At 41.4% G+C, this 22,709-nt stretch overlaps 1 protein-coding gene across 7 annotated transcripts in view; it reads left to right on the forward strand.

The window, feature by feature from the left end:
- Nucleotides 1-22,709, forward strand: part of GLRA2 (glycine receptor alpha 2) — a 135,614-nt gene that overhangs the window by 102,738 nt on the left and 10,167 nt on the right. For 4 of the 7 annotated variants that reach the window (XM_029998845.1, XM_029998841.1, XM_029998842.1 and 1 more), the window contains exons 8-9: nucleotides 752-901; nucleotides 2,787-2,906. In XM_029998845.1, coding sequence (XP_029854705.1) covers nucleotides 752-901; nucleotides 2,787-2,906 — 270 coding nt within the window. Of the gene's footprint in view, nucleotides 1-751; nucleotides 902-2,786; nucleotides 2,907-5,893; nucleotides 6,407-22,709 lie in introns of those variants that run through there. The other 3 variants (XM_029998843.1, XM_029998844.1, XM_029998846.1) reach the window with 2 other exon arrangements.

A 22,709-nucleotide genomic window follows, 5' to 3' on the forward strand; every position in this document is an offset into this window, starting at 1 on the left:
ACAATGTACCTTTGATATGCATAGTGTGTAGCTCATGAATTGGCTACTCTTCGGCCCAGTGTGGGTAGTATGATAAAAATCTTGTGACACTGCAGCGCTGCAATATTTTTTTGTGGACCAGTCAATTCAAATCAGAATAGGCTTTTACCAGAACAGAGGCATCTGGTATTTGGGTATTGCTAGTAGATAATATCTATGAAGATTTATTTTTCTTATAGAGTTGTTGGATAAAGGTCAAGCAAATAGGGTCAAATATTTAATTAGTAAAGTCATATCAACCCATAAGATACAGTACCCTGAGTTTACTTTGAGGTTATAGATACCAAGCATAGCTAATTAATCAATATGGTAATTGGTTCATAAAAGATGAAAAAGGTGATAACTATAAACTTTATAGAGTTGGTTTTGAATAAATATTGTATTACACCCTGTATTTGTATTCTTTCTGAGAAGCTGTGATTGTGATTACAAGAGCACTTGTATTTTGTTAGACTAATCCTGATTCTCTTCCTAAAGGCAGTAGCTCATAATTTGTGTATTCTTTGTGAACACACATTTCCATTAATAGTTGGATTATTTATTTGTTATAAGCCAATAGACTAACAAACCAAAACACAAAACAAGAAAAAAACCCACCTCATTGAACAACTGGAACTCATGCTGTGCAGAAATGTGTTTATTTTTTCACATCAATATCTTCAGTTTATGAAGAATTTTGAAATATAACATGCTGTGTCCTATTTCTTTGTAGGTCTCCTATGTAAAAGCTATCGACATCTGGATGGCCGTGTGCCTTCTCTTTGTCTTTGCTGCATTACTGGAATATGCAGCAGTCAACTTTGTTTCACGGCAGCACAAGGAGTTTCTGAGGCTTCGAAGAAGGCAAAGAAGACAAAACAAGGTACAGCTGCTCTTTACTTGGGGTGACTGAGTCTGCCCGTCAGGGCATGCTGATGTGCAGTTGATTTGTCACCTCAGTTCTTCTTGCTCTTGCCAGGAGAGTCTCATCCTAAAGTTTCCTTTTGAGTTATTTACTCCTTGATAAAGAGCTGGTAACTGGCCACTGGGTTTATTTGCAGTTTATGAAGTTACTGATAAATGTCAATAGGTTGGTCACTGATTCCAAGAATTTTATTCTCTTCTTGCAATTGTTGAGGCAGCTGTACCTTTACAATTATTGGGCTACTATGTGTCATCCGCCAGTGAATAAGGAACCATTGGAAGCAATGACATAGATAGAGGACCGATATTATTTCCTTGACATCATCCAGATGTGCTGACATCAGCACATGCCTGAAACCTGTCTTTTCTAGTGCTATCCTAGCTAGTCATGCTAAAGTGGGAGACTCCTTAGAGTTCTGCCCTCACTTTTAAACCACCAGCAACTGGTGTCTTTCCCAGCTGAAACCAGGAAACATGGCCACTTTAAAAAAGAGAAGGATTAGGAGAATTTCCTCTCTAGATTCTACTATTGGAGAATTTCCTCTCTAGATTCTACTATTCCACAGTTTGTTACTAATGCAAACTTCAAATTTTTAACAAAGGGCCTGTTTGTGAGTATCATTATCACATCATTTAATACCAGTGACTGAAATGTAGAAGAGAGGCTTGTTTTTAACCTAGATGTCAGTCTAGAAATATTTTTAGGAAGTCTGTCCATCTTTCCTGATTTTTTTCTTTCATAAATGGAAAGACAAGAATAGACATTAAATTGAATTTTAGTTCAGTTATGATCATTCCCACAACTATAAAGGCTTCATCCTTCCTCTATCTGTCACTGGTTTTCAGTATCAGTAGAAACCTGTAGGTTTATGCTGTACATATGCATTTGCTAGGTGAAGTAAATATTTGCTCGAGCTGCGCAAGTGCTTCAAGCTACAAATAATGGTTTCCTTTACAAGAGGGATGACAACAATGGCACAGGGCATTTGTATTTTGACAGGTCTGTCTAATAAATGTTCTGTAGCTAATGTAAGATTTGATGGATGCTCTGGGAAGCAATCCAGTGCTGTTCTCTGGTTTAATATTATTGTCAGGTGAATTGAGATTCCCATTAAGATTAGATTACAGAAGAGAGCAGAAATGCTTGCCTGTCTGCAGGCACGCATGCCAGATGCACTGCCACTGGAAGCCTTTGTTTCCAAACACAGCATGGCAGCAGCGGAAGCTGCTTTATGGGGTCTGTAATTTCAGTTTTGAATACAGTGTCTTCTTTAGAGATGAACAAATAGGCAAGAAGCCACTATTGGTAAGTAACAGTATCCAGTGGCATCACTCAAAAATTATGAGGTTTTGGTCCATGGAAGTGGTCATTCATCTGCTGTGGGAATGATTATTCTGGTGACTATTAAAAGAAAGTTATTTAAAACCAAATCACTAGAAGAGCTGTGTTTATCCTAAGCCACTTGGTACATGAATTCTTTGCAAAATGGCTAGTGCCCTAATTAAACACAAGGAAATATTCTGCTGCAGTAAGAGACACCTATCCACCTGCACAGCCTTGCTTTCGCTTTTCCTATGAATCTGGTTGCACTAATTTCAAAACAGGGAATAATGTTACTAAGGCCATCTAGTTAGGAGGTGTTTTCTGCACCTCTTTACTTGAGTTTGTCTCTCACAATTTTCTCAGTTTATTTTGCCTTGAAAGTGATTCACATTGTTTTGCATGATGGTCTTCTCTAACTGAGCCATTCTTCTCTTTGCGTGTTGTGTATGTGTGTCGTCATGTTACCACTGTGCTATTCTCATTCTTGCTGCTGCTATCTATGCTGACACTCTGGGGACAGGCACAGACTATGACTGTTGGGAATGAAAGCGTCGAGTCCGTGCGGCGCATGAATGGCTTGCGGAGCAAAGAGTCATCAGCTTACGGGACAGTGAATCAGATCGGCAATTCAAGTTTGAGGGTAAAACTGTAGTGAGAAAGAGAAAGCAAGAGAGTTTTAGTATGTGCAATGATGTCATAAATCAGCAAAATGGATGATTTTGATGGCATCACTAGTAGTCTCTTGTATTCTCTTTGCTAAATGACCCCACAAAATACACAGTACTGTCCCCAGCATGAACAGCAGTTTCATGTTGTACATTCTTATGGCCCATGCTTATGCTTGCTTTTTTCCATGGTTGGCTTGTGCTACCCCCATTCCAAACCTCCCAAGGAAAGTGCATGTATATTTGGTAGCCTGGTCGTGTATAAATATAGGGTGAATGGGATGGACAGGAGCATAGGAAATCATAGAATCACAGAATGGTTTGGGTTGGAAGGGACCTTAAAGATCATCTAGTTCCAACCACCCTGCCATGGGCAGGGACACCTTCCACTAGACCAGGTTGCTCAAAGCCCCATCCAACCTGGCCTTGAACACTGCCAGGGATGGGGCATCCACCACTTCTCTGGGCAACCTCTTCCAGTGCCTCACCACCCTCACAGTAAAGAATTTATTCCTAATATCTCATCTAAATCTGCACTCTTTCAGTTTAAAGCCATTACCCCTCATCCTATCACTACAGTCCCTGATACAGACTCCCCCCCATCTTTCCTGTAGACCCCCTTTAGGTACTGGAAGGCTGCTATAACGTCTCTCCGGAGCCTTCTCTTCTCCAGGCTGAACAACCCCAACTCTCTTGGCCTGTCTTCATAGGAGAGGTGCTCCAGCCCTCTGATCATCTTTGTGGCCCTCCTCTGTACCCCCTCTAACAGGTCCATGTCTTTCCTGTGCTGAGGGCTCCAGACCTGAACACAGTAGTCCAGGTGGGGTCTCACAAGAACAGAGTAGAGGGGGAGAATCACCTCCCTCGACCTGCTGGTCACACTTCTTGTGATGCAGCCCAGGATACGGTTGGCTTTCTGGGCTGCAAGCACACATTGCCGAGTCATGTTGAGCTTCTCATCAACTAACACCCCCAAGTCCTTCTCCTCAGGGCTGCTCACAATCCACTCATCACCCAGTCTATATTTGTGCTTGGGATTGTCCCGACCCATGTGCAGGACCTTGCACTTGGACTTGTTGAACTTCATGAGGTTTGCACAGGCCCACCTCTCAAGTCTGACAAGGTCCCTCTGGATGGCATCCCTTCCCTCCAGCGGATCGACTGCACCACACACCTTGGTGCTGTTGGCAAACTTGCTGAGGGTGCACTCAATCCCACTGTCCACGTCACCTACAAAGATGTTAAACAGCGCCAGTCCCAATACCAACCCCTGAGGAATGCCACTCGTCACTGCTCTCCACTTGGACACCGAGCTGTTGACCACAACTCTTTGAACTAGCCAATTCCTTATCCACTGAGTGGTCCATCCTTCAAATCCATGTCTCTCCAATTTAGAGACAAGGATGTTATGTGGGACTGTGTCAAATGCTTTGCACAAGTCCAGGTAGATGACGTCAGTTGCTCTTCCTTTATCCATCAACACTGTAAGCCTGTGGTAGAAGGCCACCAAATCTGTCAGGCACGATTTGCCCTTAGTGAAGCCATGTTGGCTGTCACCAATCACCTCCTTATTTTCTGTGTGCCTTAGCATAGGTTCCAGGAGGATCCTCTCCATGATCTTGCCGGGCACAGAGGTGAGATTGACTGGTCTGTAGTTCCCTGGGTCTTCCTTTTTTCCCTTTTTAAAAATGGGGGTTATGTTTCCCCTTTTCCAGTCAGTGGGAACTTCACCTGACTGCCACAACTTCTCAAACACGGTGGGTAGTGGCTTAGCCACTTCATCCGCCAGTTCCCTCAGGATCCGTGGATGCATCTCATCAGGTCCCAAGGACTTGTGCACCTTCAGGTTCCTTAGATGGTCTTGCACCTGATCTTCTCCTACAGTGGGTGGTTCTTCATTCTCCCAGTCCCTGCCTTTGACTTCTGTGACTCGGGTGGTGTGGCTGGAGCACTTGCCGGTGAAGACTGAGGCAAAAAAGTCATTGAGTACCTCAGCCTTCTCCATGTCCCGGGAGCCCAGGTCTTCCACTTCCTTCCAGAGAGGGCCCACATTTTCCCTAGTTTTCCTTTTATCACCGATGTACCTGTAGGAGCTTTTCTTGTTGCCCTTGATGTCCCTGGCCAGATTTCATTCTATCAGGGCTTTAGCTTTCCTAATGTGATCCCTGGCTGCTCAGACAATTTCTCTGTATTCCTCCCAGGCTACCTGTCCTTGCTTCTACCCTCCATAGGCTTCCTTTTTGTGTTGATGCCTTGAGATGGTACTGCCTTGAGACAGTATTGCCTTGAGACAGTAAATCCCACATTGTGTCATCTTTCAGATGAGTGCATTCCAACAAAATTTGGTATGTATAATGAAATGCATTTTTATTGGTATGGTATTTATTCCTGAACCGTCAACCTGCAGTGTTCCTCCTCATGATGTCCTGAGCCCTGTTTAGTGGAGTATGAATAGCTATGAATGAAAAAATGTTTTTCATTGGTTTCTTTTTATTTGCTTGGAGAAGAGCTATGGGGCTGAAATCTTTTACACAGTTTAACGTGTAGCATATCAGAAGCAATATGATAGCAGCTGATAGATCCAGATTATGGGTGAGTTGTGGAGGTAATAAAATCAGTGATGGAGAAAGAAATGAGCTTAGTGTACAGCTCACTGGTTGGTACTGGTGGCTGAGAAATGAAATGTATTCATTTAAATAAAATGAGACTGGGATTTAAATTTTTCAGGACCTGATTTCCCAGAACAAAAACATTGCCTGAGCAGCTTTTGAGCTGTAACGGTCCTCTGACTTTGATCAAGGTCTGCAAAGTTACGTGATTATAAGATGCAGATGTTTTCAGTGGATTTTGTACACTGTAAGGGGAATTAGTAGCTTTCAAAATCAAAGCAAAAACCACAGTTCACGTTACACAGCAAAATTAGGATAGAGGATTTGCAATGTAATAAATTGTTCACTTTCAGAGCTACGATAAAAAGCAGTAGAAGAGAGCCTTCATTTCTGGATACTTTCTATTGTAGAAATAATCATATTTACACATATACTAAACTGAACATAAAAAGAAAAAATTCAGGGTCTCTCTAGAAGATATGACCAATATTACTATGCTGCCACCAGAAAGCTGATGCCGTACAACTACAAAACCAGTCCAAGTAAGTACTCAGTGTTGCATGTCTCATCAGTCACAAAGTGCTAGTAGTCCAGCTAAAGTTCATGTAAGGCCCGGTTATCCTTTCTCTAAGAAAAGCTTGCAGAAACCTCCCTTCTACTTTTGAATATTGTATATTAGATATACAGCCAGGGCAGTACACAGAGGGACTATGTCGCTGCAGTACTTTTGCTGCAGAGCCCTAAGAGCTGGAGCTGCACTGCTGTTGATTTCCCCTGGAGAACTCTCACCACACAAGTGATGTGCACTTGAGAGGTGAACAGAGGAGACATACCAAGGTAAAGGTTTCTGGAGCAATGCTACCGTAGCTGCAGCTTGGTACTTTTCTGTTCAAGAGAGGGACGCTTATGTGCAGAGGAGAACATAGCAACATAGCCTGTGGTGCCGCAAGAAGGTCACAAGCAGGGAGCTTGACTTGCTGAGGTATTGCTCACTGAACCAAGGGTGTATGGTGAATGCAAATCTAAAAGTCATAGTCAAGAGGAGACAGTGTAAAAGAGGGGTGATGATTGAATATTTATACTGCATCATTCAGTGCTAATCTTGGGAGAGAAAAAATAGGTGCTAAATCATGCCTGACCAGGATTCCTGGATTTAGTAGCTGGATCTACTAAACAAGAAAAATAGTGTTCCTGGTTTTGTAAGCCTATATCTCTGTCACTGCTTTCATTATTGCTTCTGCTGGCTCTTGTTCTTCTCAGTGCTACAACCCTCAGAGCATTGCCTGAGAGCACAAGACACCTTAAGAGACCTTTGGATCTCTTAAGCCAAAGATCACACTGGTTAATGTTTCTCTAGGAAAGTCTGGGTCATATCGTTGATGGTCCAGAAACTGTATTTACAGCTGAACCATTGACCTGTCATTGCATTGGAAAAGATTGCACTATCAGGACCTGTTGCCATCTTCCATACAGAATAAATCCCTATATCCTCAGGTAATCAGTGCTTCAACCTGTCTGCCTTCCCCTTGCAATTTCTGTTGGAGGAAGCATTCAATGCTTGTCCTAAAGGTTCGTGTAGTCTTCCTGCTCACAGTGAAATACACCCATCAGTAGCAATGCTTCACTGCTGAGAGAAATGGTTGCCTATTTATTGTATATCATGACACTACTTTTTCATATAGAGGGTACAGGCTGCAGAAGCCATGAGTCTGATGGTACTGAGGATGTAGAACAGTTTCATTATATTAAAATCTAAATTTGCATAGTGCCAGATCACTTAAAAGAAAAGAACTTCTTTTTAAAATATGATTTGTAATAATCAAACAATATTTGGTTATTTTTCAAAATGATAGGTTTCCAGGGAAGCAAAGAACTCTGTTTACACAGGTTCAATCATCCCTTTTTGAAAACAGTAATTATTATACGATCAGTAGTCAAAAGGAGTCACAGTACACTAGTATTCATACCATCATCTCGAAGATGACTTCCTAAATTATATGTGTGATGGTTACCACTGTGACCAAAAATAGGGGTTAAGTTTGGGAGCGTTAGTGTTAAAAGCAATACTTTATAGCTTGAACGAAATACTGTGCAGCTGGAGGCTGTGACAGACTTTAATCCCATGTGCAGGGAACACAGAGCAATAAAAATAACAATGCTGCAGCCAAGGGGGTTCACATGCATGCAGATTAGCAAAGGGAGGCACAAATGGTGTTTTCAAATGAAAGAGCTGGGACTGAGACTAAGTGATTACAGCAGCAAAGGATAACTCCACTAAGCAAAGATGGCAGCACCTGGTCAAGTGCTCCAGAGAACTGCTGGCCTCTGGATGGAGCTGCCGGTGGTCGTGTGGTTTAACCCAGCAGGCAGCTAAACACCCCACAGCCGTTCGCGCACTCCCGCCCCGCTGGGACGGGGGACAGAATCGGAAAAAAGGTAAAACTTATGGGTTGAGATAAAGACAGTTTAACAGGAGAGAAAAGGAAGGGAAAACAGTAATAATAATGATAACAGAATATACAAAACAAGTGATGTGCAATGCAATTGCTCACCACCTGCTAACCGATGCCCAGACAGTACCCAAGCAGCGGGCCACCCCCCCCCGCCAGCCCCCCCCAGTTTTATTGTTCAGCGTGACATAACATGGTCTGGGGTATCCCTTTGGCCAGTTTGGGTTGGCTGTCCTGGCTGCGTCCCCTCCCAGCTTCTTGTGCCCCCCCAGCCTCCTTGCTGGCTGGGCAGTATGAGAAGCTGAAAAGTCCTTGACTTAGTGTAAGAACTGCTCAGCAACAACTAAAACATCAGTGTGTTACCAACATTATTCTCATCCTAAATCCAAAACACAACACTACACCAGCTACTAGGAAGAAAATTAACTCTACCCCAGCTGAAACCAGAGAGGTGGTGAGGTGGGTACCCCAAGTACCCAAAGTCACTGCAGCTGTCAAGATAATACAGTATTTCCATCTTCAAAAAGGAAAAGAGGTATGCATTAACACCAATTTTCAAAGACCAGCTCTGCCGTTCTAATCATATCGAAATCCATCCATCACACCCTCCAAACAATTTTCTAAGATTTTCTAGACTTTCCCATTGAAAAAAATCAGTGCCTTCAGCCTGACTTTGCCTTTAAAACACTTGGTACTACTGTCCCCGGTGGAAATATTTGCCCGCTAGCATCCGTGTGCACTGCACTCAGTGGCATGACGTGTACACTTTGTGTTATGTAAGGTGATGCATCATGTGAATAATGGAAGTGCTCAAGGAAAGCCCGTTTTGTTGAGCTACTTTTGGTACTCGCCGAGCGAGCTCAAGCTCACAAGTTTCATTGTGAAAAATAGGAATCTGAGTCTTAATGGCTTTCTCTCTCTCTCTTGCATCTTGCTTATTTAATGGATTAAAGAGCACATAGCTGCTGCTATAGATAAACACCCTCAAGATATTGTGGTTATTTTTATTTCTCCAGGGCAATTGCATTAGCACTTTAATGTAACTGCGCAGAAAAAATCCAGTGGAAGATAAATACACCAAAATGATCATTTAGCTTGCAAAGAACCAGTTAAATAACAGACACAATACATTTCAACATGTTGCCATGTCACCTTATGACTTCATCTGAATGTCCTTGTCTGTCTTTTTATTGTGAGCATGAATAGGCTAGGAATGGCCCTAGTTAACATCAGTCAAAGCATCTTTATTGTTCATTAAATGGACTTACTACAGTGAGTTTAAACATTTAAACAAAAGCTTCATCTCAAACTAGGAAAACATCTTGATATAAATCCTTAGTCTAGCTCTAGGCATAAGTCTAAAGAGATGGAAGTCCCCAAATAAAGAGTAACCTGTAGGAAAAGAAGCAGTTCAGCCATGGGTTGGTATCCAAGCAATAGATCAAAAAAAAAATCTAGTAAGAGCAGTCTGTCCAGGTGCACAGACTAAGCTTACTGGAAATGCAGATTTTCCAGTGAAAAGCAAACACAGACAAAAAAACAGTGGAAGACAGAAGTTGGTTATTATTAGGGCCTGTTTACAATTGTTGTAAAAAGTGAAATGGAAGCTTTTCCCTCCCTTATTAGAGGAGAGAAGGTAAAAAAACTCAAAACAACTACCTGTGTTTCATGTGTTTTGCAGCCTCAGACACAATAAGATGATGGGCTATACGGGGTGGATTTTTCACCCCAAACCAAGAAACAGAAGAGAAAAAGGATAGTTATATTTCAAGTGATAGAACTCTGAAAACCAAATAAAAATTCAGGCACATTAAACATTCTGTAATCAAAGGCAGACTAATTTATGGAACATGTAATACCAGTTCCTGAGAAAGACCTCCAAATATCAAGTCCCAAAATATCTAAGCATTAATTAAAGCTGGTAGAGTACAAGTGCGCAAGCTTGTAATGGAATCCAGGTACCAGAGTAGAGGCAAAGCCAGGAGAACAAAATGAGAAGAACAAAATTCATAGTTCTGAGAAAAAAAAAAAAATTGAGGACATTGAAAAAATGCCTATTCTAGAGGTGGTGGAAACCAGAGAAGTGGAGAACTGCTGGGGAGTTGATAAGGCTGCAGAATGGTGAATCTTTTTATCCACTGAAACGATCAGAGTGGTGCAACACAGAGTACTCTGTGGGAGCAGGGGACAGATAATCAAACCATAGGGATCAGGCACAGCACCAAAGCACCAAGTAGGACATGATGCATTACCATGACTCATGTTGGCCAGCATGCAAATAATTTAGCAAATTGCTCCTTAATGTTAAATAAGATATGAACAGGATATAAGCATTTTAAAACTAAGTTTAAAAGGGCTACAGAACAGTAGTATTACAATTTTCAGGTCTGGGATGATGAAATGACTGTATGCTGCACCACCTGCGACAGGTGGGACTGGAAAAGCCAGAAGGAGTACCTGAAGTTTTTTTTGTTTGCTCGGTAGTGTTACTTTGCTTTAGAAACTCCGAGTCCTCTCTTGTACCTACCCAGCATGCAGTGGCTGAAAGGATCAGCTCTGAACTGACAAGCCTTGGGGACTGAAGTTTGCACTTCACTCGAGTAAGTTTGTCCTGGTAGTTACTCATGAACAGCAGGAAATACGCCAGAAATGAACTCTGCAGTTTTCCAGCTCATGAAAGGTACTCTCCAGCTGGGTGCAAATGTCTCAATTTTATTGTACCTAGGGGAGAGTACAAACTGAAAATAGGGCAGAGGAAGCTAGAAAGAGCCAGGAAACAGTGTTCTTATTTTTGATGCTTTAAAGCAACAAGAAGTAGCTTTTCAAGAACCACCTGCCACAGGCACAAACTTTTGTTTTTCAGACTATTTTAGAAAATCGTGATTCTTTTGCTGGATGTGTTCTGACCCACCTTATTTCATGGAAAAAAAGTGAAAAAATTGGCTAATATGCATTTCATGATCAAAAATGAAGGAAGGGGACTTCAGGATGAGTATGTTTAACCTAAACTGCCCCTATGCAAGACTCCAGAAGGAGAGTATAAAGCCATTGCAGTCCCAAGATTTAGGCTTAGGCTGCACAAGGGGTCAAGGAAATAACTTTGCCCCAAAGTTGGCTCCTTTGTTCTTTCCCTGTAGGTAGCTTATCTTTGCTGTTTTCCCGCCTTTACTGTTTTCAGGGTTTCCCACTGCAGGGATGGTCAGGTCCTCTTTCCCATGGAGGGGAGAAAACACCTGGGAGGAGAACAGTTGCCAGGGGTCCATCACGACACAGTTCTGAGTTCTGTCCCAAGCCTCATTTTCGACAGCAGAGTATTTCAGCATGAATAAATATAAATTAGTATTTCTGCAAGAGAATGAAAGGGTCGGGCAGTTAAAGCCAAGCATAACGCAGGCTAAGAATACCAGCACTGCTGTACCCGTGTATTTCTACCCTAACTGGCAACTGTGCTCGCCCCGTGCATCTCCAGAGCATAGTACACCAGTTGTATCAAATTACATAGTAAATTGGTGAGATGGGCAAGTGTTCAGTAGGATCCATGAAATGCATATTTACATCTGACCCAATTAATCCCTTTCTCCACAGGGGATAGAAGCTGCTATTTGAATGTAATTAATTGTGAAGCATTCTGTAATGATGTTGTCCAAATGACATTGTGCAAACCCAAATTGTATTAACTAGACTGTTGAAACCTCACGCTGTCTCAAGGTCTGAAAAACTTCATGGGTTCCAGTAAAATCCACTTGCTATAGTACCTTTAAAAAAGTGGTGTTGAAGCCATTTGTTTCTCTATCTTTTTTTCCAGGGGGAAAACAATGTTGTTTAGTTATTACTGTTCAAGTTGACAGCCATTGCTTATGGCAAACTGATCAGTCAGAGCCTGATTCTGACATACGTAGTTTGATTTAATGATCAAACATGTTTATTTCACTTGATCCACTGCTAGAGCAAGATGCTATTTACTGTAAATATGGATATCCGTACTCGGGTATTTCTCTTGTGGCCTGATTTTGTTTCTTTCTTTCTTTTTTTTTTTTGTAATAACACTAATCTTTTTTTGTAATAACACTAATCTTCCTTGCACAAAAGAAGCAATTGGCCAACTAGGAGTAGATGGATAGGTGGGGAAGAAGATTTTCTTTGCTACAAGATGAGGAGGGGGCTAGGGATAGTTACACTGGAAGGAATAAACACCTTGAAACTCCACATATTCTGAGTGCTTGTTGCTGAGTCTTCCTAGAGTCCTCACAAAGACCCATTTCAAATTGGGAGCATCTGAAAACTCCTTGCCAAGCCCAACCACAGGTCACTAAAAATGTACCCACTTCCACTTGCTGTGACTGGACTTTCCCCATGGCATCTCAGAGCTGGCACAGCCCTGGCTTTTCCCACACGACACTTCTTTACTGCAGCAGGATCGATATCAAGGACTTACTATTGGAAAGCTCAGTTTTCCAGTGGCTGGCTGAGTATATCTGGCATATTGAGTGTGCCAGAGTGTTTTTAGCTCCTGGAGAAACAGATTGGAAAGGTCAGAAAAGACTGCTGTCGTTGCCAAAACACATGAAGTGACAGAAGTCCAGAATCCTACCTGTGAATTTCTGCACTGAGCCTGTAACATCTCTCTGAGCGATAGCATAGCTCTTCAAATCATTTAATTTCTAACTTGTGTATGTAATTTCTCATACAGATACTGTATGTACATTTGTACACACACATTTATAATCCACGTACATAAGTGCAAGTTATGTTACCAAAGTGCCAGGGTTTTAATTTCTCTGTGATATCATGACAAGACTCCCAGGAGATATGACACCTTTGTTTTCATGCCTCACCTCACTCTCTTCAAGTGATTCTCCATGTAGTTTTCTGAGAGAACTCTTTCTGCTAGTCATGTGGAAGTGCTCTGCCTGTGACTGACTCATTCATTTTTCTGTTAAGCCTTCCCAAGCCTGCTGGTGATAGAGACTTGCCTTCAGGTGCTCTGTAATCTTCTCCTGTCAAAAGAATAACTAATTAAGAATGGAGATCACAAACCCTGTTCATTAGAGATTATCTGAGTTGCACAAATGTGAGATCTTGTGTGCCATTCTAGGAAGGCAAGTTGTGTGTTTCCTCTTCAGGACGTAAAGTCTTCCAGGTGCCTGCATGTAGCAGCCCTGATGATACTCTCTAACACAAACTTTCCAAGAAATTGATCTATCTGTTGTCTGTTAACTTATGCCAGCTTTCTCTTTCACTTCCATGGAGGGCTCACTTTTCTAATATGGTTTGTTTCTGTTGTCAAATTGACAGGAAAGAGATGTACAACAGATATTTATGCAAAAAACAAAGGGTTTTACCACATTCACAGTCTTCAGGTTTTGCAAACACAGTGTAGAACCAGAAACTAAGTCTCCTCATTTGCCCTATTTGCAGAATTTTTGTCTTGTAGGCTTTTTATGTGCTGAGCATGGCAGGCAAGGGAAATTATAGCAAGTCTAATCAAGTGTAATGCCACTACAGGCTGGTGAGATAGAAAGAACTTGTGCATCACAGGATGCTCTTTTAGAGCCCTTGGCATCTTCTGTCTGGAAGATGTACAAGGTCTTAATACCCCCTTTTTCACCATTACATACCTAGTTAGGTGAATTAAGATGTATTTGTCTGGTCCCATGTGTTTCATTGCATGTGCAGCACAGGTGCTTATACTGCATAAGTACTCTGTCCTAACTTTGAAAGATTGGTGACCCTGAGACTGTCACGGGACTTCCCATGCAAAATTTGGGGGAAGTTCTTGTGTTCACAGATATTTATACCAATGAGTGGATACTTCTGAAAATCACTTTGTGCTCTTGCTCAATAGTTCTCCAGCCCTACCAAGAGATTATATAGGTATTTCCTATAAACTTGCAGTGGCTCTTGCAGAAGAAAATTACCTTTCTTGCAAATTTTGCAAGTTCTTGCCCCATCCTTTACAGAGGAGCAGTGACAGATTATCCAGCTATTCAACTGCAGTTTTCTTGATAGACCATAATGTCAGCTAATCTTCCATCAGACAGGTCCCTCTTGGGTATTTGTGCATGTATGTGTGTGCGTGTGTGTCTCTAAGATGAAAAGCAGAGGAGGTGTAACATATTTTAGATATTATTCTCCCTACATTAACTTTACACTGTATTTCCCACACAGGTCACTGGATTTCTTTTGTGCCTGTCTACCTAGTAATTGCCAGTTTCCCCCAGGCTCTCATATGCTGGCATGTCCTGCCATGCCTGGGCTTCAGCTTTTCTGAATTTATTAATTCTAGTTCTCTCTCTGAGCCTCTTATGTTTGGGTATCATGCTTCTCACTCCAGGTAGCCTCACCAATATTTTTGGTAATGATTTCCCTAGCAAAACTAAAGAGGATTAGTTGTTTCTTGATTTATCTGTTAGCTTAAAAATTATTGCTCTATATAGCTTTTTTTAATTACTTTTCAAACCTTTCCTACCAAGCTTAAGGTTAGTTGCTCTTCCTACCTAGTTTGAAAATCTGTTTTTTGGCTCTTCAGCCTAGTTAATGTGTTCTTCATGTAGCATTTGTTTTCAGCTTAACCTTTCTAGCTAGCAACAGTCAAATTTCTTATCGCAGACCCAATAAAACTGGATTCCTATCAGAAATAATAGCTCTTTATTATAGATTTTTTTTAAAAAATGCTTGTAAACAATTGTTTTAGTAATGCCTACAGAAAGGTATAATACTGGATTTAGATTCTTGTTTTCAGGTTTACATCTTAGGCAAAATGAGCTTGTCACCTGTTTCAGCTAAACACGCTGCATCATAGTCAGAAGGCAAAGGGACTTGGTAGGAACACTTCCTCTGGGCACTATGGAAACCTAGCAGTTAAATAGCCAGTGGAGCTTTGAAATTCATAGGGCAGCTGTTCAGCAACCGGCTGCATCTCTCCGCTGTGTGAAGTTCGATCTGGAGATGATAAAGCCCAAGAAGGCTGTCCCCTGTCTAGCACAGGGAGCTCTCTGGGACAGCAGTACGTCCTCGATGCATCCTCCTGGGCTCCAGGACTTTGCAGCTCAAGGACTTTCTAAGCCAGAAGTGGTATTTTTGTGATGAGTAGCCTTTAGTATTTATGGATAGAGCAGTCAGTTCAATGTGATTTATGAATTATTAAAACACTTTTCTTGAACTTGCTATAAGTTGTTCACATTAGCTCCTCAGCACTTGCGGGACTAAGAGTACATATGGCCACCGGAGCCACCAGGAGTTCACGTCGGGAGTGAAAAGGGTGTTGGAAGTCGAGGAAGAGCGTGTGCGAGGTTAATCAAGAAGTAAAAATAACCAAAGCTGTGTATTAAATGAAAGCAAACAGGATGACTAATGGTTTTGCACATTGTAATGCATATTTGCAGGGTTCAGTTGGTATCTGTCATGAACAAAGCAATACAGAGTTCAGTGACGGTGCCTGCAAGGAGAGCAGGGTTGAAAGAGAGAGGAAGAGAGCTAGTTATGCTAGTTTTCTTTCCTGATCCAAGGTATTTCTGTTTGTACAATTACATGAACAAAAGCAGGAACAAATTTAACATATTTAAGGACTTAGCATAAGCCACCTTCATCCTGCCATTTTAGATTTCTCAAATAGTGGTTGGGAGGGCTACTGGTGGTCCTTAGCCCATGCAAGCAAGGAAGCAAAAACAATGGGGAAAAATAAGATTATTTGCTCCCATAATGTAAAAAAACAAAATCATGAAACACTAAGTCAGTGCTGCTGTTCCAAGTCTTCACCTTCACATCGACTTCAGATATTACACAAAAGCAATCAATTAGCTAGCTTTTGCAGTTCTTTTTTAAAATGTTTTTGAGCACTGCCATTTTGTTCCTTATTTTGGAGATGTCCTAGATTTGTCTGTCATGAACTATGATGGAGTCAGTTCTGTATTTTTTGCTAATGGGTTGGTCTTTTATTATTCTGCCCTTACTGCTACCTGTGCTGGATGTTCATGCAGTGGTAATATAAACTGTACTTTTTCACAGGGACCAAACACGAGTGTGAAGAAAAAGTAATAAAAACTCCAGAGATGGTAGCTTTTTGCAGACACAGAAAATGTTGTCTTACTCCCTAGCTGTAAATACTCTTTTTTCAAGTTTGCACAAAGGATGTTTTTCCCCAAATACGTGACAGCTCTTTTAAGACACTCTGGTGCTGTATGCTCCTGTTCTTCTATTACTTCTAGACACTGAGGATGCCTGTTTGTGTTGTCTGTCTCTGATTTGCTCTTTGATCTTTGTTCACTTTCTCTTGTGGCTTATATTGTGTTATTTTGTTGTAAAAATAATCTATTTGAATTTTGCTTTTTGATGCATGAAGACCGATGATTTTGTCACCCATCTTTGTTCTGTTACTGCTTTTCCCTTTGTTTGGCGAGTTATCTTGTGGGTATTTGTGTAGCTGAGGCTGAATATCAGACTTATATCATGACAACAGATTTTTTTTCATCAGAAGCTGTGTTTGAACTTAACAGCTGTTACCTCCTGAATATTTTTCGAGCCCCACGTGAGGCTAATAGATGGTTTTATTGCGTGTGGCATCCCAGCCAGTGTTCTCAGAGTCTCACTTTTCTTCTGTCACTACTATACATTCCTTGCCGCCCAACCTGCCTCTCATAAGTCTGTCAAATATTTACCTCCTTCACCTATGAAACAAGAACCTAGTTCTCCTGCAGCGAGGTCTTATTCATCTGAGGGGAGATAGAAAGGTGTTTTAGGGGGCATATCACACCTTATCTCTTGTGTGAGCTGTGGGCTGCCTTAGCCTGAGCCAGACTCCTGCACTCCGAAAGCGCTGTACCCCAGGGGTACAGGGGTGCCCGAAGGGTAATCGGCATGCCATGGTGGGATGTGAATTTTGACCTTTCTTATCCTTCAAGTCCTCCCCTCTTGCCTTCCATATCAAAGTGAAGATGTCTTAGGAACTGGTAGCAAATTCCTATGAATCTGGGAATCTTTTCTGTCGGCAGCTTTCGAAGCTTCAAAGCAAAGAGGCTTAAACTTTAGCCTCTTTGCATGTTTAAAGCATTACAACATAGAGAAAGCTGTTTGGCCTGGATGGTTATTGATTTCTATTCTGTTCTTCAAACAACAAACATAGAATCGTAGGATGACAGGGAACAGGACCAGAAGAGCCCTTGAGAGCCAGCACCAGGCGATATGCTGGGAGATTTACAGTTGCTGAAAATATTAATCAGTGCTCTTAAACAGTTTCTTCTGTAATGTGCCCAATATATCAGGAGTGAGTTTAAGAGAGATTTGTGAGGGATTGTTCCTCAGGGAGACTGTGAGCTGAATTATATCTGTGGATGTGCTGACCCACAGTTGAGTATTTCTGATTTACACCCTGTAATTCTCCTTGACTTGCAAGTACTCCTGGAACAAAGGTCAGTAAAAAAGTCTCTGAACAACTATTTACCATTCTGGACAGGAATAGCGATACGTTCTTTCTATCCTAAGGCGCTTTGGCTCCCCTTCCTTCTGCAGCAGCACAGGTTACAGCTGCAGATATGCTGCTGAAATACAGCTACACAAGTTTGTGTTTTGTAACTCGTGCCAATCTCGTACTGAGCAGTTCGCTTTCCGAGTCTGTGCTCTCATCCTTTCTTAGCACTGAGAACTGCCCTTCACCCTATAGCCCCTTTTAGAGGTTACTCCTAATTTTAACTTATGTCTGGACTGAGGAAACAGATTTTTCAAAACATAGATGAGGAGCCAGGATTAATCCAATACTTATTTTGACAGTGATATAAAAACCCATAAATGCATGATGCAGTCTAAAAACAACCTGCCTGAGCAATTAGCTCAGTAATCAGACATTTAAAAAACAGTGGCAGAAGAGCAGAGCTATGGATTAAGATGCATGATGATTTTCTTTATTTAATAGAAAAGCATGTGGAATTTTAATTACGATCAGGAGATTTTTACGTTTGCTGCAAGTACTCATGTGGGTTGCTAACGTGACAACTGTGGTTTGACAAGGAAGGACCACACAAGGCAAGACTTGAAAACTGGCAGATAGGAATACAGTGACTATTTCATTTTGGGCCCTGCAAGAGAACACACATCTGAAATGAATATGTGACAAGTAGGGAGTATTGAATTTCTGTGTGAGGAGTTGACAAGTCAGACAAACAGCAGCCATATATTATCTGTGATGGCGAAAAGATCACATCATTTATAACCTTTGAAGCAACAGGAAAACTGAACGCAACATCATCTTATAATGATCTAAGAGAGAACTGTCTCTTTTTTTTTTTTTTTTTTTTCTCCCTGGTTATATATAGCTGTTAGAGAGGGCCCTGCTGAGCGGAAAATGGAGCATATGATCAAGGGCAGTCCAGTGAGTCAATTTACTGACTAATACTGTAGATTATCATGTCAAATATATAGCACCAGCAGTATGAACAATAATGAAGCCTAGTTTATTTCTTTCCTGTAAATTGAAACGAAGATGTGATTGGAATTGTCACACCCTGGATATATGAGCCAGATTCTCTTAATCATCCAAAACAAATTGCCTTATTCTTTATATTGACGTTTATTTTAGGAGCCATTCCAAGACTGGCAAGCTGAAACCATCTATTTAAATGTGTCAAACACGTTTAAAATATCCTCTAGACAGCTGTCCCCTTAGGTGGTGGTTCAAGGGTCTCGTGCTGCTCCTCTCAGACCCAAAGAAGGGATAACTCGGCCTTTCATCCCATGGGGAGAAATCAAGCAATGCAGAGTCACGCAGAGACACTGCAAATGAGTTCTGGGATCATCAGTAAACCATCCAGCCACAAAGCTGACAGGGCAAGGGACCCCTAGAAACCCCAGACGGCCATCGAAAGCAGCCTTTCCTTGCCTGGTCTTCTGTCTTCCCACGCCTCAGAGTGTCGGTGAGCAAGCGTGAGGAGGAGGATATTGCCAATATTGTGCAGGCTCCATAGGTCTTCTTCCATTACTTTTGTTTTCTTTCCAGATTACAGGGACAACATACTCATGTGATTTGTAGGTTTGGTTATGGTGTTGATCAGTAAGGTGGTATTCTCTGTAATGTCAAACTGAACACCACCTCAAGAGGAGGTACAGTTAGCAATCTGGTAAAATTTTCACTCCATACACAAGGGGTTCATTTTAATTTAGCTGTACAATACCAGACTTCTTGTGTTTTACTTGTGTCCAAGCTCCAGGTGAAAGTTTGCTCTCCTTTTGGTCTGTCAAAATTCTAGCACGCGAAAAACTTAGGGAAGTAACATTTGAATTGCAAGTAACTGCCATTCCTTCAGGGATAAAAGGAGTACATAATCAATGTTATTGATTTCTAAACTCCTTTCTCTAAGAAGAAAGCTGAGAGTAATTGGAAAGACATTTACTAACTGTTTGCTAAAGATAAGTCACAAAGCCCAAATATTGCTTATCTGTTAAGTATAATTTCCTGAAGGCGGTGTGTAAACTAATACAGAAATTAGCACAGTGTTATAATTTTAGCACATATAAAGAAAAGCAGATGGTACTGCTTTGATTGGACATGTCATTGGAGTACTCCAGAGAATGCCAAATCTTTAATCTATTACTACTTGCATATACTACCACGTTACTCAGTTTTCAGTAGACTAGAACAACATGTACTATGCATAAACGACTCTTTTTGCTGAGCTTTAAACTTAGAATAAAAACAAAATCCCATTTGCAGGTTTTGCAACACTCACTGTGTTCATTTTCCAAATGGTTCGTGTTGCATGTTCTGGGTGGTCAGAACAAAGGCACAGACTGCTCCGTGGGCCAAAGCACTTGACAACCTTCAGCTTTCTGTGCCAGCAACGGGGCATGCTGTATGTCATGAACAGTAGTACAAATGAGAAGCGATACATTTCAAAATGCTTTGTGGTACTGGAAACTCTTTGAGCAATTAGGAGCTCTGCAGATATCCAAAAGTGGAAGGTTTTCATTTTTAAAAAATCAGCTATTTCCTGGTTATTCTTGAAAGGTAGAATAACACCTTTCAGTTCAGAGGTTGTCTTGGCAAGGTGGAGCTGTACTTTTATGCTTTGTCTTTTCTTTGGAGGAAGAGAATTTGGCTGCAAAGAGCAGAAAGGGGCAAGAGTGGACAGGGGTTCGGGAAGGAACTGAATTTTGCAAGCAGAAGGTGGAGGTTGCATATTTGGAAATCAGTGAGGATGAAAGCATCAAAGAGGAGGTAGACAAGAGCAGAACTGCGAATTAGTGAGGCAAAATGCATGGTAGAAAAAAGTAGAAAAGGAGTCAAGAAGAGAAGAGAAGAGAAGAGAAGAGAGAGGTGCAGAAGGAAGGAGACAGGGAAGCAAAAGGACCAAAAGTAGCTATTGAGTACCGGTTCCTTAATCAGTTTTCCTGTGTTTCACGTTAGTGGTTTTAAGACCCCATTCATGTTTCCAGCTCAGAGGACAAACAAAACAGGTTAATGCCCACTCGTTATAAACACACAGTGTGTGTGTGTGATATCCTATCGTGCAGTATTTAGGCTGCCCCCAAACCCAGCATCTTGTCTGATCCTGGTAGAGTGCTCCCGCCTGGTACTCATGAGGCTGTTGGATGTCCAGTGAAGTAGAAACCCGTGCTGCTGGGTCTCCCTTTTTCTTGGGGGGCTCCTGCACTGCTTCATTCTCTGGCTTATTGGGATATTTTCTGAACACAATCCTTTCCCAAGTGTTATTCCCTCACAAAAGTAGGACCTCAAGGTCAGGTGGTTGTAGGCCCTCAAAGTGAGTCCCGACCTCTTCAGTATACCCAAGGACAGGCTTCTCCAGAGCTCCAGCACTGCAAACACTGATTTAGAATTACTCCAGGACACATAAAAGATGAAACATACAACATGTAGAGCATATGCTATGCTGGCATAGCAGCCCTTTATTTTGATGATATTCTTGCACTCTCTCCTCTAGATAAATTAATCAGACATTTCTTCTCCCATTTTCCTTGATATTCTTGAGCAAAACTTGGATTCAGACAAGCGTCTGAGATCCTCTCCCCAAAATACCTCTTCCACTGCTATAGCACACTTCTGTGTTTCATCTGCCTGTACCTCTCAGTACTGACTTTTCTTACATACCATTAAATCTATGGTTTCAGGTTATCCTTTAATCAGTTTTGCCAAGTAATAAAAGTCCATCACCAGGTGATCTGTTGCTTAGCTACTGGCCTGGGCAGATGGTCCTCCTGGAGAGGTGCCAGCACCCCACCAAAGAGCCTGTTCATGGGCAGGGAGGATTTGGAAGGTTTAATGACCCTTGCCCATGTGTTCTGTATCCCTGCTCCTTAGAACCACATTCCCATCTGAAGAGGAAAAGCTAGCAGAAAAGTTAGCATTTTGAGAAGTTATTCAAAATGGAGTTTGCAGTTTGATAAATGCTCTAGAGAGAACTCATAACCTTTAGCTGAAAACCAAAACTTCTCACTAGGTGGACTTCCCACTAACAAACACTTTTAGGGAATACAAAAGGTATTAAATGACTAAATTAAGTAGATGCCCACATGTATGTGTATGTACACATACCTACATGAGTGGGTGCACACAGACTGTGTGAGTGTGTATATTTATGTGTGTGTGTGTAATACAGTAAAAGAAAAACTGTCAAACCCATTCTAAATGAAAACTTATTTCACTTCTGTTGTAGGCATACTTCCAACGACCTTGTAGGATTTGTGGATTTATTACTTACCAGATGAGAAAAAAAAACCCAACAATTCTGTGTAAAGATTGCTCTATCAAGTTGCTGTAGCATTGAGTGCCATTGATTTTTACCTCATGATGAATGTTTATTTTGCTGTGAATAAATATCAGAGTTTTATAGAGCAACCCTCGTAGAAGCAAATCAAAATGAAAATATAGAAGTCTATTTGTGTAGTAAATTTCTAACACATTCAGTCAAGATGTTTCTAAGATGCAACAATTTAATTTTAGAAACAAGTTTGAAGTGCAGATAGCTGGCAAATACTTTGTTTAACCCGATCATGCTTCAGAACTATGTAAAAACAGCTAGAGAAATCCACATTGAGATCTTGGCTAACAACAAGAACTAAATGATATGCAAAACCAGAAAGGATAATTTGTGTAATAGAAGATAAGAAAAGAAAACTGACCTCAAAACATTATTTATTGGAAGTCTAGTATTAAGAACTGATAACTGGAAAAGGAAGGCGTTTATTTATCAGTTGGCTTGTCTTCTCAGGAAAAAAAAAAAGCCCATGAAACTTATAAAATTTGCATGTGAACACTTTAAGGTTATTCAGATATTCTTGACTATTTTTAGCGACATAATTTAAATTATTAATATAATTTGCAATATTTAATTTGTTTTGTGCAGTATTTGCATAAATTAAATGCACGAATGTCTGAGAAAGCTCTGGTAATCTCCGTCTGCGTTTGCTGGGGTTTGTTCTGTGTGTTGTTGTAGCAAATGGCTTGAAGGAGAGAATCCACCAACAGAGAGGAAAAAAGCCTCTTCCTTCCCCTTCCCTTTCCCAGCACCGAGTGGGAGACAGCCAGGGCTCAGCAAGGGCACGGATGCCGCAGGTCCCAGCGCTTCGCCCCCAGCCCTGGCCCAGGCGGGGAGGACAGCGTCCGCTGTCCCTGGCCTGCCGCAGGGTGGAAAACTGGGGGAGCTGAGGGAATCAAACCCCAAACCTCAAAAAGCGCCCAGCAGTACACTGTTCGAGAGGGTGATCTGCACGA

The sequence above is a fragment of the Aquila chrysaetos genome, chromosome 23 (genome assembly GCF_900496995.4).
Source record: "Aquila chrysaetos chrysaetos chromosome 23, bAquChr1.4, whole genome shotgun sequence".
NCBI classification, from domain to species: domain Eukaryota; kingdom Metazoa; phylum Chordata; class Aves; order Accipitriformes; family Accipitridae; genus Aquila; species Aquila chrysaetos.